The following is a 21,287-nucleotide window of genomic DNA, read 5'->3' as shown; positions in this document are numbered from 1 at the left end:
TAATGATTTCCATCTAGAACAAAAGAGATATACACACAGATACATCACAGTCAAAGTACTGAAAGCCAGAAACAGAGACAATTGAAAACAGCATGAAAATAACTCACTACATACAAAAGAACCTCAAAAAGATTCTAACAGCTTACTTCTCATCTGAAACAATGAAAGACAAAAGGCAATGAGATAACATATTCAATGTGCTAAAACTCATCAACAAAAACTGTCTACAAACAATCTTATATCCAGAAAAAAACTATGTTCAAAAAATGAAAGAAAAAAAATCACACAAATTCATGGTTAGCAGACACAACTTATAGTAAATACTACAGGAAGTCTTCAAGCTAATGCAAGCAACTCTAGAGAGTAATTTGATCCCCATGAGCAAACAAAACATGACAGTAAAGATACTGTAAAGGCACAGTTGTCCCTCGATATCCAGGGACTGGTTCCAGGACCCTTGCAGCCAATAAAATCCAATTAGTCTCATATTCAGCACTGGCCTTGAGAAACTCGTGAATACAAAAATTTGGTCTTCTATATCCATAAGCTTCTCATTCCACAAATACTATGTTCAATCCATGGATGCAGAAACAATGAATACAGAAGGTCAACTATAATTATAAAGGTAATTTCTCTGTTTTTTCATAATCAATATTTTTTATTATGATATTGTGGGGTACAGTTAAGGGTTAGGTATACAAATATGCTTCGTTCAGGCACCTTTGTTGATAAGAGGTGTCTCCCCGTTCCCAGACAGATATTTACTACCATTAATCCCATCTCCCTTCTCCTCCCCGCCCATAGTTTCCCACCACGTCTTTCATTTTCTTATGGTATTAGGTTGGATGATCAAGGTCATTTCAAATGATAGAATAGTTGAATGTTTCAGGTCCTTTCTTAACTAATTTAAACAGCAACTGCATAAAACAATGTGCATAGAGAATTGTCTGTGTACAGGAGACAAATTTTGTATTTAAAAATACAAATGGGATCAAAGTAAAAGGACGGGAAAAAACATCCAATGCAAACAATAACCAAGAGAATTAGAGTAGCTATACTAATATTAGGAAAGAAAAAAAAAAAGACCTTATAACAACAACAAAACAAATCTTACTAGAGATTAAAAAAAAAATCATAACCAAAGGGTAAACCCATTAGGAAGATGTAACAATTAAAAACATACGTAACTAACAAAATATCCAAAACATACATAAGGCAAAAATTGACAGAATTAAAAGGAAATATAAACAATTCTACAATAATAATTGGAGATTTCAATACCCTACCTTTAAATAAAGGTTAGAAAAATTAGGCAGATTATCAACATCATATAGATGACTTAAGCAATACTATAAACCAACTACACTTACAGACATCTACAGAACACTCCACACAACAGTATAATATACTTTAATCTCAAATGCACATGGAAAATGTATAGGATAGAACATAAGTTAGGCTATAAAATAAACCTCAATAATTTTAAAAGAATTAAGATTACCAAAAAATAAGTTCTCCAACCAAAATAGAATTAAAGTAAAACAAGAAACTTGGAAAATTCACACATATGTGAGGTAAGCAACATACTTCTAAAGAATTGGCAGAATTCCTTCTTTTTCAGGGAAGGTTAGTCTTTATTTTAGAAATTAATGCCTTTGATTGGATGTTGCCCATCTATATTATAGAGGGCAATCTACTTATTCAAAGATCACAGATTTAAATGTTCATCTTATCCCAAACAATACGCTCACGGAGACATCCAGAATACTGTTTGATCAAGTATCTAAGCATCATGGCCCAGTCATAAAATTAACCGTTACAGTGTACTTTGGCATGAATATTGCTTGTTTTTTTACTTTATCACATTTGGAGTTCATCCAACTTCTTTCTTTTTTCTTTTTTTTTGAGTTGGAGTCTCACTTGGCCACACAGGCTGGAGAGCAGTGGCAAGCTCACGGCCACCACAGCCTCGAACTGCTGGGCTCAGGCAATCATTACACCTTAGCCTTCCAAGAAGCTGGAACTACAGGCATGCGCTACCATGCCCGGCTAATTTTTTGATTTATTGTAGAGATGAGGTCTCACCTAGATGCCCAGGCTGGTCTCGAACATTTGAGCTCAGGCTATCCTCTTGCTCCAGTCTCCCAAAGTACTGGGATTACAGATTTGAACCAATTTGGCTTCTTAAATATGAGGTTTTATGTCTCGCCAAGTGTGGAGATTTTTCAGTTAATGTTTCTTTGAATGTTTTTCAGCTCTGCCCTCTTTTTCCTCTGCTTCCTGGACTCTTCAGACATAAATTTTAGACCTCTTAGTGTAATTCCATGGGTTCCTAAAAACCTGTTCATTTGTTTTCAGTTTATTCTCTCTACACTGTTCAAATTGGGTGATTTTTATTATCTATTTTCAAATTCACTGATTCCTTCCCTGTTTCTCCATTCCACTGTTGAGACCATCCCTGAGTTTTTAAATTTTGGTTATCATGCCTACTGCTTCTAAAATTTGCATTTGGTTCTTCTTTATAATGTATAATCGGTAAAATATTATATGATATAATATATAATATATTACTCTGCTGTCTTTCTAGTAGTGTCTGGTGGGAGTGGAATGGCTATTATCTAACAGTTTTATGCCTTACTACGTGGAGGCTTTTCTGGTCTTTGGAGAAGATAGGCTTTTCTTGGGACTTGTTTTATATGTGCCCATTGGTATTTCTGGGTTACTGACTTCTTCAGCACCTAGGCTGGAACCAAAAAAGGTAAAAGGAAAACCCAGGAAACACCACTTGGATGTAATACTTGGATGCAGTTACTTGGGTTCCAAGGTTCCTAGCCAGTCTGCCATTTTCTGTCTCACTTGCAGGGACTTATGTCTATTTTATATAAATTGTCCACAGTAGGAAATTATACTGAGTAGGAAAAATAAAGAAAGGTTTGTCTTCATTAAACTCTGTAAGCAGAATTTAATAGAAAAATAATACATCCTGCTATGCATTTTTTAAAGCTTTTGTCATTTTTTTTGTTTTACTTGATTTGATATTTTCCACTTTCTTTTCCAATGAAATTATTTTCTGAGCTCGTCAACAATATCCCAACTCAACTTAGATAGGAAAAAAATGATTGACTATATCTAGTCCAGGATAACTAGGAGAAATTTGATCCCTAGAAACCAGGAATGGTGGTGAGGTGGTAACAGATTTTTCTTTTCAAGTTGCATATTTGAGCAAATACCTACAGATGTGGGAGATGTAAAAGTGTGAAGTTCTGACAACTAAAATATTGAGGAAAGCTATGCTTTTAAGTTGCTTCCTTTCTGAATGTGGTATATTCACATGCACAGGTATGTAGATGTAGAATATATATTCCACTGAAACAAAAATTTAAATATTTTGTCCAGTGCTGTGTCTACAATAATTTCCAACATAAAGTGGGCAGTCAATATTATTTGTTAAATTAAAAACTGAATAAATGTAATGATAACGTTCATACAACTTTTGCTAGCAATAGAAAATAGAGGTATTTTGGATTCCTTTTAAAATACTTAATGATTAATGAGTCATCCACCAAATTTTCATACATTTTCATAAAATAAAGCATCAAAAAATATTAATGAAAAGCAAATTGTTATCTGAAAAAAAGAAGTATTCTAAAGCAATTAGAACAAATGAACTTCTCATGCTTGAATCTAGAATGGGAAAAAACACCATTTCTTTCTCTATAATGTGCCAAAACCCATCAACAATGGTTTATTATTTCTCAATTTTTCTATCTGAATTATTTTATTTTTTTCCATATTATTACAAAAATTGATTCTGAGGATGTTTATAGAATACCTTGGCTGCAAAATTTTATATGGCAATCAATATATCTGATATTAAAATATATCTGATATTTTTCCTCCAAGAACTATAATATCATTGTGTAAGATGTAAAACTTATCAATAAATCAATACAAACCACTAATGTAATGCATTCACAAAGTTAACTGATGTAAAAGAATTTATATTATTTGAATGTAAACCAACTATAAACTATAATAATACAAATAAAACATAACTTTGAGATAATTTCATTGGATTCTTAATCCTTTTTAGTAAATAATAATGTATGAAATTTGAAAATTTTAAATATCTCTTTAGCTGAGTAATAAATAAGAATACTAGACAAACAGATAAAAAGAATAGCTCTCAAGTTTTTTACAAAATGCTATTAGAATGATTTTCACATATGATTTAACTTGATTAGCTGCCAGTATTGAAGTGATATCAATAAAGATGTTTTCAGCAAAGAAAATATTATGGAGTAAGACCCGAAAAAGTATTTAAAATATCAAATACTGGACTGTTTAGAAAAACATATAAAAACATACTCATTAACAATACTTTAAAGACATTTATTTAAAATACATAAGTGAAAATATGTCTCTTGGTATCCACCATTCAGAATCTCTTCCAGAACTCTATAGATGCTCAAGTCCATTATATAAAACAGCATAGTATTGTATTTGTATATAACCTACACACATCCTTCCTATACTTTAAGTCATCATTACATTGCTTATAATGCGTAATACAATGTAAATGTTATGTAAATAGTTGCTGTATTGTACTGGTTTTTAAAATTGTATTATTTTTATTCTTGGGTTTTTTTTTTGTTTGTTTGTTTTTTACGATTTTTCCATTTGTGGTTATGAAACCCATAGAGCTGGAAGGTCTACTGTATTTTAATTCTTCCCACCCTCAGTCTTAAGAAAAAAAATAGTTTGAAGTGGATACTATATTAATATAGGATTTTTCTCCAACTCAACAACTATAAAAATGGTTTATAATAAAAAGAACCAATAATCACAGCTATAAAACCAGGCTTTTTCAAATGACCTTCTTAACAATGAGCACCAGTTACTATGCTGGGTGTAGTCAGAAAAATAACCTTTCATGTCCCAAGAAAATAGGAGACTATTTTAATACTCTTAAGTTTTTTTTTCCCAGTCACCTCTCACTTAAATTAATTCTGGATCTACTTCTTTTTCTACTTTTATACAAATGACTTCTTAAGAAAGCTTTTGACATTAAATTGTCAACTAACTAAAAGACATTAACTCATATTGAGCCTAGTAATTAAGTTTAATCATCAGTAAAACACTTATAATCCACCTGTCATAGGAAGAATTTTTTTTACATTTATTTCAGTAAGGAACAATCAAAAAAAACCTAACTGCCTATCTACATATGTATGGGTAAACAAATTATGGCAAGTTTGTACTGTGAAGACTATAGAACAGAACCAAAATATGATACATTTTATATACTGACATGAAAATATCTCCAAGTTATATAGAGTAAATACAGCAAGAAAGAATAAATTGAGAATGATGACATTTTTGTAAATCAAATCAAAACTCTACTGCATAAGCATATATGTATATACACAGAGAAATATCTTAGAATATATATCAAACTGTCAGTAGTGGTTACTTCAGGGGAGAATTGTCTGAATTTTTTCTCAACAAAAATGTATACCTCCATAATTTGTAAAAACAAAATGATCTAACATAAAATTTAGGGGCAGAAATAGAATTTAACATCAAATTCTCAATTTGCTTTAAATGATTGAGTTTATGGAGGCATAAAATCAGAAGAATAGTTTTTTTTTGTTTTTGAGTTGGAGTCTCACTCTGTCACCCAGACTGGCTCCGGCGATCCTTCCGCCTCGGCCTTCCAAGTAGCCGGAATTACAAGCATACGCTACCATGCCCGGCTGATTTTTTGATTTATTGTAGAGATGAGGTCTCACCTGCAGTTTTTAAAATAATTTTGAGAATAACAGTTTTTACTGTATATAACTGACCTAGACATTTATCATTTCCTGTTTAAATGTACCCAAGTCTATTTAATTTGTTTTTAAAAATAAAAAGAAATGAAATGTGGTAGAGGGATGAAAAAATCACTCACCAGATACCACATGCACAGGTAGGGGTGGTAGGTATGACTTAAAGCCCAGACCTCTTAGCCACCATAAAAAGGCACCCATATAACCAAAAACCATTCATATACCCTAAAGTTATTGATATTTAAAAAGTAACAACAGTAAATTTAAAAAATATATTTTTTTAATTTCAAAAAGAAAAGAAAAAAGGTAGAATAACTTTTTTTATTTATATCATGCCTTAATTTTTTCCTGTAAGATGGAGAAATCACAGCAGAAAGAAAAAAGATAATCTACCAAATAATTCTATAGTATTTTTGTACTCAAACTTCTTTACCTGCTGAAATTGTATTCTCAAATACACAAATAAGTTTCTCTAATGCAGAATAATATCTAGCATTACCTTCGTAATCCACCAGGTATGCTTTCTATGAACATTTATTGGTCAGTGAAAAGGAATTGATTATATTCCAAAATTAGACTACACTATAAATCTATAATTTGTATATGCTACATAGACCTATATATGTAAAATTTTTACTAAAGCTATCCAAGAATACACAATAGACTCTCAAACCTCTACCTTATATTCATCCACAATAATGCTGAGGGCTTCATGACCAGCTTTTCTCATGTCTTCCAATTCTTGTTTATGTTTTTCCTGAAAGAAGAAAGAAACTAAAACCATGAGCTGTTCTTCTGTTTTGCTTTCAAAATAATAAAGCCATTGATTTTTGCATCCATAAATGATTGAGTGGTTTATGGCACACCAATGTCGCAGCTGAAGGCAAAACGAAACATATGACTTTTTAAGCTCTATTTAAAAGCACGAGGGAACTATGAGTCAATAAGAAATTAAAGGAAAACAGTAACTGAGTAAGAAAAATCATGTGGAGTAGTAAGATGACACAAAGCAATGCAATGGTGCTTTCCCTTGGGGCATTTGGTAATTCTTGACCTGGATGGATCAGGAGACAGGAGGCCCTGTGTAACTGCAACCAGCCTGGACCTCTATATTTCTAATACTCTAAGTCTCAAAGCTTGAGAGCCAGTTAAGGCAATTAGGCCCTAACTCCACCTGCCTAGAAAGGAAATAACAAACTCTCCTTGGAGATTGTTAACATCCTATCAAGCCATTCCAATTTTTCAAATAAAATGTCCAAATTATCAGAGGTAACAGACAAGACCAAACACACACACATATCAGAAAACAGAGGAGACAAAAGGCACAGGACCATGGGTGATTCAGGTTATCAGTTATTAATGAGTTTTAAATATTTATGTAAGAGTTTTCAATACATCCAAAACACATTTCCCCAGAAGGGAAATGCTGAAAACCAGTAGGACAGAGATTTCTATCAGAGAACTGAAATCCACAAGATAAAAAATTTTAGACCTGAAAACATGTACAATTAATGACTCAAAAGATAAAGGAAACACATAAAAGCAGAAAAAACAGAATTACAGAACCAAAAAGCTGCAAAAAAATACAGACTAGAGCAAAAAGAAAAAGAAAAATAGGATGAAAAATATCAAAAAATAAACAAACTAAAACATTAAACTTTAAAAAGATATGTAGGATAAAGATCAAACTGACATTGTACCAGAACTCTAACAAAATAACCCAAAAGAAAGAAAAAAAAGCAATAAGATGATTTTAAAAGAATAAAGTGTAAAGTCCCACATAAAATTCCAATATCGGGCATAAGTGATGGACATTACATACCCTACATATATTTCTAAACAGTAAGAAAATACTGTAAAATATTATATCAATAAAAATAAAATTTTAGATGAAATTTTAAATCTATTAAAACAAAAAATACAATTTACCAAAACTAAAACAAGGAGAATTACAAAATCTAATAGTCCTGTATGTGTTAAAGAACTGAATCTGTATTAACTAAGAACAGAAACAAAAACTTTCAACCAAGAAAGGAACCTCTAGGTCCAGAAAGCTGAATAGGTACATTTTAACAAACATTGAGGAAAGAATTAACAGATAACATCCACAAACTCTTCCAGACAATAGGAGACGAAATATTTCTCAGTATACGTTTCTTGGACAAACATATCCCTTACACTAAATCTACAAAGTGATTTAGAATAAAATAAAATTATGAGTTAAATCTTTTTATGAATATAGAAACTAAAATCCTCAGCAAAATACTAGCAAATTAAATCTAGGAACACACAAAAAATACATTTCAACAAAGTGGGATTGCCAGAGTGTTGGAGTTAAGAACCACAAAAACTGCCTCTACAATATTCCATACACTGTCTTCTAACATTTTCTTGTTGAGTAACACTGCTAAAAATGACAGTAGAAGCCACATGTGGCAACTGACGCTGCCTCTGCCAGCCTCTACTGACTGCTACCACTTGTTCTTAACTCCCCTCATTTATTATTCTTACAGAATGAACAGGTTCTATTTCATTATCAACATCTAAATTCTCTTTCTGCTACAGGGCTTTATCTTGTCTTATAGTCAAATCACTATTTACCCAAACTTCCTAAACATAAAGAGCCAACAGGGGCAACTATTATAAACTGAGATTTTTGTTAGTATGATTATCAGTCTATGGTTCATGGCAGCAATCTTCTTAATGATATCTTTCCATTTTTATAAAGGATGTTCTAGCTAAAACTAGATAACACATTAGCTAACTCCGATTACCTAATTAAGAAAATGCATAGTTCACTATAAACAAGCAAACAAATGGGGCAGCTCTACAAACTCATCACTATGGAAAACCCATTCATGCCAGGTTGCTTCACAAGTGGTATTTAGCTGTTTCATATAAGGACCTAGGAAGGGCAAAAGCACCAATCAATATGCTAAATATCATCAGCATTTTTTCTCACTGTTCAAGATTTTTTGAAGTAAATAAAAATAGATACTCTGACATTTTATTTTTATATCACAGCAGATCATCTTAGACAGTTCTTGGAATGCATATATCCCCATTTGGGGGCCAGTGGTATATGCTAGTGTTTCCCATAGGGTGTTTTATAATACCAGAAAAGCTTGTATAAAATAAACTACCATGACCAAACAAATTGTGGAAATTAAAACATATATTCACATATTAAAACCCCTGACAAACCTAGCAGTAAAAAAATGTTGAAATTTATAGTTGAAAAAATTTCAGTTTGATGAAAAACCAGATTTTCAAACTTATCCAATCACATATTTTTCTTTTTCTTTTCTGACAATAACTTATTACTAACTAATCTCCTTAGAATTGAAGAAACTAACCAAAAGTTCAAAATGCTTTAGAAATTAAAGTTAATTCATCTAAAGCAAGACAAATTAAACATAGATACATTATGTGAAAGTAAAAATATATTTTTCTTTGGTGGAAGTAATTAAAAATTGAAGATGAATGCATATTATTTCAATTACAAAGTATAATCATTCAATATCTATGACTCTGAATAATACCATTATTCATTAAAAAATATGGGTGTGCTATTAAAAGGAGCACATGTAGCCGGGCTCGGTGGCTCAGCCTGTAACCCGCGCCTTTGGGAGGCTGAGGTGAGTGAATTGCCTGAGCCCGCGGGTTCAAGACCCGCCTGGGCAGCGAGACCTCATCTCTACAATAAATCAAAAAATCAGCCGGGCATGGTAGCGCATGCCTGTAATTCCGGCTACTTGGAAGGCTGAGGCGGAAGGATCGCCGGAGCCCAGCAGGTCGAGGCTGCGGTGGCCGGGAGCGGCCACTGCACTCCAGTCTGGGCGACCGAGTGAGACTCCAACTCAAAAAAAATAAAAAAAAATAAAAAAGGAGCACATGTAATACAATGTGTTAAGGAATTTCTATAAAAAGTCCTTTCATTCAATAATTTTATAAATCATCAAAATGGCACAGTAGAAAATTGGGAAAATTCATAAATACTTGATGTGAAAATTAAACAACATTCTCACAAAAACTGAGTGAAAGTAAAAAGGGAAATTAAACACCTATATCAAAAAATAAGAAAATTCTCAAATCATTAACCTAAGCTGTCACCTTAAGAAACTTAACAACCGTATGCTTGATTTAACAAACTTTATGCACAAGGAAAGAAACAATAAAAATTAGAATGAAGAGTAATACAATAAAGAATAGAAAAACAACAGGAAAAAAATCAACAAAACCAAAAGTTAACTCATTTTAACAATCAACAATGCTGACAAATTTTAGCTAGAATGGCCAAGAATAAAAGAAAGACTCAAGTACTAACATCAAGAATGAAGGCCCAGGTATGATGGCTCATGTCTGTAATCCCAGCACTTTGGGAGGTCAAGGTTGAAAAGATCGCTTGAGGTCAGGAGTTTCAGACCAGCTTGGGTAACATAGCAAGACCTCAGTTTCTACAAAAAGTGTTAAAAATTAACAAGGTGGAGTGGTGCATGACTACAATTACAGCAATTCCAGAGGTTGAGGTAGGAGAATCACTTGAGCGTGGTGAGAGCCATGCTGAGTGAGCCACAATCTTGCCGCTCACAGCAACAGAGAGAGACATTGTCTCAACAATAAAAAAAAATTAAAAGAATGAAGAAAAGAACTTACTACTAACCTTAAAAAAAGTAAAAAGATTAAAAGAGAATACCATGAACAATTGAATGTCAACAAATTAATCAATTTATAATGAAAAAGTTGCTAGCATACATAAACTACCAAAGTAGCCGCAAAAAGAAAGAGTAGACCTATAACAAGTAAAGAGACTGAATCAGTGAACAAAAACTTCACACAAAGTAACTATCAGTATCAGATGGCTTCACTGGTGAATTCCGAAATTAAGATAAATTCTTCTTAGACATTCCCAAAAATTAGAAAACAAGGGACCATGCCATAACTCATTCTATGAGGCTAGTATCACACTTATACAAAGGCAGACAAGGAAAACACGAGAAAAGAACAAAACAATGTTATGCCTTATGAATGCAGACGAGTAAAACTTCTCAATAAAATAACAGGAAACAAACCAGGAGCATGTTAAAAGATTATACACCAAGACCTAGTAGAATTTGTCCCCAAAATACACAAATGATTTAGCATATGAAACACAATACATTTAACACATCATGTTAACATGAGGAAGAAAAATATTCATAATCATTCCCATGTAGAGAAAAATAATGTAACAAAATCCAATGTACTTTCATGACAAAATATACAACAAATTAGAGAAGGAACATCTAATATTAATCTAACATTCAGAAAATATAATCAACAAAACTCAGCAAATAAAATATAAACAACCTAATTTTAGTATGGCCCAAGGACATGAACAATATTTCTTCAAACAGATACAAATGCTCAACATCATTAGTCATTAGAGAAATTCAAGTCAAAACCGCAATGAGACATCACTCACATCCACTAAAATGAATGTGATAAAACACACACAGAGAAATTAAAAAGCATTGGCAAGGACGTAGAAAAATTGGATCCTTCATACATTCCTGGTGAAAATGTGAAATGGTACAGCCATTGTGCAAAATTGGCTATTTGGTAGTACCTCGAAAAATTAAACAAAGAGTTACCAAATGCCCAAAATAATTTCACTCCTAGCTAAATACCCAATGAAACTGAAATATATTTGCATAAAACTTGTACATGACTGTTCATATCAGCATCATTAATAACAGGCAAAAGTACAAATAAATCAAAGCTCATCATGATAATAAACCAAATGTAGTATACCCATACAATGTTATGTTATTAACCTACAAAAGGAATGAAGGACAGGTACAAGCTTAAACATAGACAAATCTTGAAAAATTATCCCGCCGGACTCGGTGGCTCAGCCTGTAATCCCGCACTTTAGGAGGCTGAGGTGAGTGGATTGCCTGAGCCCGCGGGTTCGAGATCCGCCTGGGCAACTTGGCGAGACCTCATCTCTACAATAAATAAAACAAAAAAAAAAATTAGCCGGGCATGGTAGCGTGTGCCTGTAGTTCCGGCTACTTGGAAGGCTGAGGCAGAAGGATCGCCAGAGCCCAGCAGATCGAGGCTGCAGTGGCCGGGAACGGCCACTGCACTCCAGTCTGGGGGACAGAGTGAGATTCCAACTCAAAAAAAAGAAAGAAAAATTATCCCAAGCAAAAGAAGTCAGACACAAACGGCCACATATTACATGACTCCATTTTATGTAATATGTTCAAAATAGATAAATCGAGGAGCAGAAAGTGGTTGCCAGGTGCTGGGGCAAGGGGCGGATAGGAAATAACTGCTTAGCGCCCATGGTGTTTGCTATGTCTGGCATTAGTTATTACTGATGACTCAGGAACATTGTGAATAAATTTTTAAAACCACTAAATTGTACTTTTTATATAGTTTTAATAGTAAATTTTATGATATGCAAATTTTATCTCAATATAAAAATAGTATTGTGTATGCCACTTTAATTTCCAACCTAAAGAGTCTTTTTAGTTCTTGGATGCTGTTCATGATTTCTAATTTTGTTTTATTTTTATCAGAAAATGCTGGTTTTGTTATTTTATTTTTATAGAATTCATTGAGGTGCTAAAAATATTTCTCAGGAAGAATTCATAACCGCGCTCGGTGGCTCAGCCTGTAATCCCGCACCTTTGGGAGGCTGAGGTGAGTGGATTGCCTGAGCCCGCGGGTTCAAGACCCACCTGGGCAGCGAGACCTCATCTCTACAATAAATCCAAAAAAAAAATCAGCCGGGTGTGGTAGCACATGCCTGTAATTCCGGCTACTTGGAAGGCTGAGGCGGAAGGATCACTGGAGCCCAGCAAGTGAGGCTACAGTGGCCGCTCCCGGCCACTACACTCCAGTCTGGGCCACCAAGTGAGACTCCAACTCAAAAAAAAAAAAAAGAATACACACTGGGAAAGGACAGTCTTTTCAATATGAGATATTGGAAACACTGAATAACCACTTGCAAAAGAAAGAAATTGGACCCTTACACCTCTCACAAAAATTAACTTTGAATGGATAAAGACTAAAATGTAAGACCAAAAGCCATAAAACTCCTAGAAGAAAACATAGGAAAAAAGCTCAACATCAGTCTTCAGTAATTTTTTAGATGTGACGCCAAAATCACAGATAACAGAAGCAAAACTAAAAACAACCAACCACCCAACCAATCAAACAAAAGTGGTACTATATCAAGCTAAAAAGCTTTTGCACAGCAAAAGAAACAATCAACAAAATGAAAAGACAAGCTATGGAATACCAAAAATTTTTACAAAGGGTTTATATAAAATTTATATATAATATATATTTTATATAAAATATAAAATGTGATAAATGGTTAATATGCAAAATAAGAAACTCATACAATTCAGCAACAACAAAACATCCTGATTTTAAAATAAGCAAAAGAGTTTAACAGCCATCTCTCCATAGAAGACATACACCATAACAACAAGCATATGTAAAAATACTCAACATCACGAAACATCAGGGAAATGCAAGACAAAATCACAGTGAGCTATTCCCTCGCATCTATTAGAATGGCTACTATCAAAAAAACAAGAGTTATACAGTGTTGAAAAAGATGTGGAGGAAAGGAAACGCTTGTACACTGTTGATGGAAATGGAAATTGACAAAGCCTTTATGAAAAACAGTATAAAAATTCTTCAAAAAAACTTAAAAATAGAACTACTGTATGATCCAGCAATCCCACTTCTGGGTATATATCTAAAGGAAACAAAATCAGTGACTCAAAAAGATACCTGCACTCTCATGCTTACTGCAACATTATTCACAAAAGTCAAGACATAAAATCAACTTAAGTGTCCATTGATGAATGAATGGATAAAGAATATGTGGTATACATATATATAAATATGTATTTATATATGCATGTATATACATGTAACGTGTATGTATAATATATACATAGAGAGAGAGAGAGAATCCACTCACACACAGTTATTAATCAGCCATAAAAAAGAAGGTAATCCTGCCATTTGCAAAAATATTAATGCAACTTAAGGATATTATGCTGAGTAAAAAAGCCTGACAGAATGCAAATATTGCATAACCTAACTTATATAAGAAATCTAAAAACAACAAACTCACAGAAACCAAGATTAGGATGATGGTTGCCCAAGACAGGGGAGTTAGAGGTTAGTCAAAGGGTAAAAACTTTGTTATAAAATGAGTATGTTCTAATGTTCAGCATGGCAACTACAGTTAATGGTAATGTATGTTGTATTCTTAAATTTGCTAAGACAGTAGATATTAAATGTTTGCTACACACACACACACACACACACACACACACACACGATAACTATGTGAGGTGATGGATGTGTTAACTAACTTGATTGTGGTAATCATTTCACTATATATATGTATAGCTAAAGATTCATGCTATACATCTTAAATACATACAATTTTATATATCAATTATACTTCAATAAAGCTAAAGGGTTTTGACACAGACCTAATTTTCTTTATTTATTAAGTTAATTAATATATCTTTCACACTTGGTCACTTCTGGGAATAAGAGGAGTTGCTATTAATAATAACACTAGGATACTAGGCATAAATATAGACTTCCCTGAGCAAACCAAAAAGCAGTCATAGCATTTATAGATTATTTCAGAGATGTTCTTTTGATTTACTTTCCTTAAAATCACTAAAATAGTCTCATAATTGACCATTTTGGAACTATGTTTCCAGATACACATGCATCCTCACAATACATAAATCCCAGCTTTCTCTTATTTCCTTAAAATTTACATAAAATACACTTTTAATACATTTAAATATTACATTTACATTAGTAAATTAAATTATAATTAAGCATAATGTAATTATATTTTAATACATACATTTTATAATTCATGAATTATATTTTTCATGTATGTTCTGTTTCACTTTTTTTGCCCTTTAGGAACTCCATTTATGCATGTATTAGATCAGTTTTGCCTGTCTTCTATAATTATCCCTTGTTCCCAAATTCTTACTTCATTTATTTAATATTTTTCATTTTTCTCTTGGTCATCATTTACTTATTTTTCCTTCTGTAGTATTTGCTCATATTCTTTCAAGCTCAGTTCTCATTTCTAAAGTAGTTTTTTTTAAATTTTATTTTGGAATTTATTTTTGTGCTCTATCACTCATTTCTTTATTTACCTATTGTCTTTTCTTGTTTCTGAGCTACTTTGCCTCTGCTTTATGCCATTTTTCAATTTTCTATCTCTGCACAGAGTTGCATGTCAATGCTTCTCTCTTACTCATGTTCCAGTTTACTTTTAGGTAGACGTTCCTGTATCCTTATTCAGGTGAGGCAGCCCTGAACAATTTCCTTGCCTTCACAGTTCTAGGACTCCCTCCTCTGTTATTCTTATAAAATAATACAATTTTTTATCAAGGTAGCCCCTTCTCCAGTACTTTCTGATACCTGCTTTCTCTGAACCTTTTCCCTACTAGTATCTGAACAATCTTTCCTTTTGTCTTGTGCCATTCCGTATCATTTCTCTGCATTATGCATCTCTATACTTTACAAAGGGTACTTTACTTAGTATTTCCAAGAGAATTGAGGAGTGATGGCACTGTGACAGTTTCCACTATTGTCCTCAGATCTGTCTTCCAAGTGCTCCACTCCGATTGTAAACTGCTCCTTTTGGGGTAGCAATGTGCGGGGTCCCTATGTTCTCAGGACTACAGTAAAATATTTCTATTTCCCTCCTCTTGTTGCTATCAGTGGGTCAGCCCCACCAGTTTGTTATCTAGAATTTATATAAACTGTTCTCTTTTTTCATTTAAGATGGTGTTTCCAAATTTTTCCTTTAGCTATCTTCGTTACTCTAACTCCATAAGAAATCAGTGAAGATTCAAAAACTCTGCAGCTCATATTGCTGCCATGATCATGCCAAATCTACCCCTTCCTTCTTGAAATACTTTTTTTACTTGGACTCTGGCTTGGTTCCCTTTCTACCACATTCTTTTTTTCAGTCTATTCTGTTGGCTCCTCTTCATTGCCCAACTTCTAGATGTAAGGATTTCCCTGGAAATCAGACATCTTCTCTAACTTTTTCAATCTCTAATTACTCTTAATTCTATTCCCTAAAATACTATCTGCATATAACTCCTTAATTTGTATTTCCAACCTTGCAGAACTGATTGCCATATGTATTTATCCACCTGCATATTAACATATCCACAAGTATGCTTAAAACTAATATCAAAGTCAACAAGTCTAATATTTTCTAATATTTCTAATATTTCTAATATTTTCAACAAGTCTTAATTTTCTTCTACCAATCTTACAGTTGCTCAGACAAAAAAAAAATTCTTGAAATTAGTATTTCTCTTTTTTTCCCTCATAATACATACATATGCAATACTTCAGAAAATCCTTATGGCTGAGTCTTCATTTTTATTTCTTTACCAAACTAAAACCTGATCCCAAATCAGGCAAAGTGAGGGCCAATGGGAGGCCCAAACTGCACCTGTATGATGACTACTCATGTACCTGACCCTGAATTGTACCCCACATTTTTAAAATTAAAAAAGAAAATTAAATTTTAAAAAAACAAAAATAACATGACTGTGTGCCAGGTACTATTCTGAATTTACTACAAATATCCATTCATCTATTTATTTAAACCTATTATACCCCTCTCATGAACCAGAAACCAAGCACTTGTCAGCATCTCCATTACTATACTTCTCTAATCTATACCATGATCATCTCTCACCAGGACTACAAGAATAATATCCTTGTTGCTGAGATTCTACCCTTTCTCCAATAAAGCAATTCTCTTTAAACTTAAGAGGGATAATAAAAAGTATAAGATGTAATCTCTAAAGTGACAGGAATGATCCACCACTGTGCTCACAGCACTTAGTACATGGCACAGTGTGTGGGTGGGTGGTCAATGAATATCTGCTGAATAAGGAAACATCATACATCTGCCTAAAATTCCCACACGGCTTGTAAATAAAATTCAAAATACTTCCCATGGCCCCAAAACTATACCACTTTCTTCCTAACTCCCTCCATCTGCTGTTATTGGTGTTCCTCAGTCATCATGAGCACACTCCTACTCTAACACTACTGTACTTAGTATCTGCTATGTTTCAAATGTCACATAGATGTTTGTTGAATGAATAAATGAAAATACAATCCATGTTCTTTTTGTGATACAAGCTAAGCATATAAATAACAAACAGTGTTCAGTAAATTTATCTATTAAATGAGGGAGTTGGATTAAATTATTTCTAAGATACTCTTCCTACTTGTTTGCTTGTTTTTTCAGAGACACAGTCTTAGTGGTCACTCAGGCTGGAGTGCAGTAGAAGGATCACAGCTCACTGCAACTTTGAACTCCTGGGCTCAAGGCATTCTACCACCTCAGCCTCCTGAGGAGCTAGGACTACAAGCACATGCCCACCTTATTTATTTATTTATTTATTTATTTATTTTAGATATGAGATCCTTGCTATTTTGTCCAGAGCTAGGACTACAAGCACATGCCCACCTTATTTATTTATTTATTTATTTATTTATTTATTTATTTATTTTAGATATGAGAGCCTTGCTATTTTGTCCAGACTGGTCTTAAACTCCTGGCCTCAAATGATCCTCCTACCTTAGCCTCCTACCTTAGCTTCCCAAAGCGCTGGGATTACAGGCATGAGCAACCATACCCAGTCCCAACCTTTCCAATGCTTTTCTATGATATAGTGTGCTACAACTAGATGAATAAACCTTTCATTGCTTACGTCAAAGTTACTAATGGCAATAATACTATCACATTGTAACAGACGACTGTCTAGTTGTCAAAAGAAAACCACAGGAATAACCAAGTAGTCATATATGGTCTAAAATCCGTATTTCAATAATATAGAGCCAAAAATTACAACCTACATAGGTAAAAATTCATAGATATAATTTTTAAACAAAAAGAGACTTCAAAGTCAATCATTCCAATGCATTCATTTAATAAATGAGGAAAATGAGGCCTACAGAGGTCACAAAATTTGTTCAAGGTCACTGAGTTCAATAAAGGCAGGATAAAGCCAAAACCAGACCTCCTGAGAGCCATTCCCAATGTTTATTTCAAAATGTTGTCAAAAATTGAACTATTTGAATGTATTCCCAATTCTTCATCAACAGGTTTTCTGTAATACATAAACTCACACATCATGTCATACACTATGATGAAACCAAGACACCTAATTAGGCATACTTGGTAAAACCTGAAATAATCAGTCACCAATTCATTACTGACAATCAGAAATTTTGGTCTGACAAAAATCATGCAAAGATACTTTTTGAAAATTACCAGAATGACATGCCAACCAATTCTTTACTTGCCAAAATGATTTAACTAAGTCTCATACCTCTAGTATTCCTAGATATGATTGGTATTCAAAAAATATTTGTTGAGTAGATACACAAGGAACCACACAATCAACAAATATAGGTGTTTCCAGAAAAGTGAAAATTAGCAAAAAATTTTTACATAAACCATCACTGATATATGATGACAACACCCAATTCAAATATCTGAGATTTTCTTTTAAAAAGCAAACACTATGGAACAAACTGATAAATATTTATCATACCATATTTTCATTGGTTGTTGCCAAGCCAAGTAGAATTCATGCCGATCACTGCTAAAAAAAATTAATTTATGCATAGCAACAGGATTCACTGCCACACAGAAGGTTAGAAGCCAACATTTGATTGATGTGTTTGAATTATTACAGTGCTTTAAAACAGAGAGTGGAAAAAAAAAACTCCAAAGACAAACCAACCACTATATTCTACCTATCAGAAAGCAGCTGCTTCTCACTTCAAATTCTGTGGCCAAGAGCCAGTCTATAATCAGCCTACCAGAACATAATTAGCAAATGCAGTCTTCACTACTACTTTCTCTGAAAACACAAGATTACATCCCTTTCACAACAACTAATCAACAATATTGAAGACGGCAGACATAAATAACTTCAGATATTCCGAAATGAAATTTGAAAGGCAAAAATCAAAATAAAGATAGTGGAATAACATTCAACCAATACTGAAAAATTCTGATGGCCCCCTACCAAAATCTGAATTATTCAACACACCAAAGTGGCCTAATTGTAAATGTCAAAGTAGTACAAAAAAGATTGGTTATCTCATATGTACATACCGTCAAAACAGAAGAAAAACAACAAAGCAACAACTCTATATATCTTATTGACCACTCCATTTGACAGGTGCCACAAGCCTGACTGTATTTCATAAAGAAGTTACAATCCTTGCAGTGAAAGCAGGTTTCACCAGCATAACACAGGATGTCTTTCCCATTTGCTTTAGTAATGTGTCCCAGTACTGAAATAGATACCCTTAATAAGATTGTCCCTTTACCTTAAGATATCCAAAATCTCAAAAGGTTTATTTTAGGCTCTGGCTCTATCCCATTAATAGCTGCCTTAGCATACACACGAGTTTCATCAGCATTCAGAATCTTAAACCATCAGCTTTGCTGAATCCTCTCAATCAAAAACAAGATAAAGAAGCAAACTCCTTGTGAAATTTTCCCAACAGATACAATGATGAGGTATACCAAGAACCTCACGATCTGTTTTTATGTTAACTAACCCAGACATGATAATCTCACATCCATCTCTAGACCAAAAGGTTAAGGAAAGAAATTAGACGTTAGCAAAAAATATTAAGAAGAAGAATAAGCAGGTCACACTGAATTCATCACTCAGAAGAATAAAATAACTACTCAAGTGAAATTCATAAGAGAAGATAATATGTTTACAACTGTGCCACGATTATTGCCATTGTCAATTCTCCACTAGCACAACATCTCCTTTATCAACCACTTCCAATAAAGAATGAAGGCCAAATCCTGTATAGCCTGAGAAATGGAGACTCTTACACAACCTTAGCTGAGATTCTAGCTAATGTGTTGATTGGATTGGCTCTGTTCCCACTGCTACTTCAGTGTCACCTTATTAAGTGTTCCAATAAGAAAGAAATTTCGCATTGCAGTAGATTCAGAAGATTGTTATTTATCTCCAGCTTCATTAAGATCTTCAAAGTCAAACTATTTAAAGAGACAGATGCTTGAAACTAACTCAAGTCAAGCAGGGAGAAAAAACAAAAATGAAAAGGAGAAAAGAGGGAAGAGAAAAATTGAAAAGAGGAAAACAGAGGAAAGGACAAAGGGAAAGAGAAGAAAGAGGGAGAAAAGAGGAGACACGGAGAGAGAGAGGAGGAGGAAAGAGCTGACAAACTTTGCAATCCTAAGAACAGCTGTGCCTACTTGTAGCAGAACACTTAAATCAAATCCTCCCTACTTTATGGTACCAGTTACTGTACTGGCATCAGAATAGCAAAGAACAATTTTTAGCCACATAATGTTAAAGAAAAAGCTTCTATACCTTATATGTACAATAAATCTACAAACAACTCAATCGATAATAATCTAAACCACTCAAATTCTTATAGTATTTTATGACTTTCCCATTTTAAACCTACTCTCCAAAGTTTCATTATATTTTAACCCCAGGATAAGAAAGGAACTTCCTAGCAACACAGCTTCTCAACAAATTTTTTACTTTCATCAAAAAAATGACTTGGCTGGGCGTGGTGGCTCAGACCTGTAATCCCAGCACTTTGGGAGGCCGAGGGAGAGGACTGCCTGAGCCCAGGGTTTCCAGACCAGCCTGGGCAACTTGGTGAGACCTTTTCTCTACAATACATCAAAAAATTAGCTGCACAAGGTGACACATGCCTGTAGCTCCAGCTACTTGGAAGGCTGAGGCAGAAGAATCACCTGTGCCCAAAAGGTCAAGGCAGCAGTGGCCGTGAGCATGCCACTACACTCCAGCCTGGGCGACAGAGTGAGACTCCAACTCAAAAAAGAAAAAAAAAAGACTTAATAACATCTATTCTTATACACCAACAACAAGCAGGCAGAGAAACAAATAAGAAGCACAATCCCATTCACAATAGCCACACACACAAAAAAAGAAATATCTCAGCATCTTCCTAACCAGAGAAGTGAAAGACCTTTACAATGAAAACTACAAAACACTACTCAAAGAAATCCAAGAAGACACAAACAAATGGAAAAATATTCCATGCTCATGGAAAAGAAGAATCAATATTGTTAAGATGTCCATCCTACCAAAGATAATCTACAGATTCAATGCAATACCCATTAAATTACCAAGATCATTCTTCTCAGACCTGGAAATGGCAATACAGAAATTCCTATGGAAACATAAATGACCACAAATAGCCAAAACAATCCTTAGCAAAAGAAACACAGTGAGAGGTATCACACTTCCAGACTTCAAACTTTACTATAAGGCTACAATAATCAAAACAGCCTGGTATTGGTACAAGAACAGGCATATAGACCAAGGGAAC

At 33.7% G+C, this 21,287-nt stretch overlaps 1 protein-coding gene across 1 annotated transcript in view; it reads right to left on the bottom strand.

The window, feature by feature from the left end:
• CCDC91 (coiled-coil domain containing 91) overlaps positions 1 to 21,287 on the bottom strand; it is a gene marked incomplete at its 3' end in the record, with an annotated part of 196,195 nt that overhangs the window by 16,616 nt on the left and 158,292 nt on the right. The window contains exon 8 of the mRNA XM_008062511.2: positions 6,508 to 6,585. Coding sequence (XP_008060702.1) covers positions 6,508 to 6,585 — 78 coding nt within the window. The remainder of the gene's footprint in view (positions 1 to 6,507; positions 6,586 to 21,287) is intronic.

This window comes from Carlito syrichta, unplaced genomic scaffold (assembly GCF_000164805.1).
Source record: "Carlito syrichta isolate Samal-C Ts95f unplaced genomic scaffold, Tarsius_syrichta-2.0.1 Scaffold305730, whole genome shotgun sequence".
NCBI lineage: Eukaryota > Metazoa > Chordata > Mammalia > Primates > Tarsiidae > Carlito > Carlito syrichta.
Note: the sequence above shows the minus strand (reverse complement) of the source record. Positions and strands in the feature narration are given on the sequence as shown.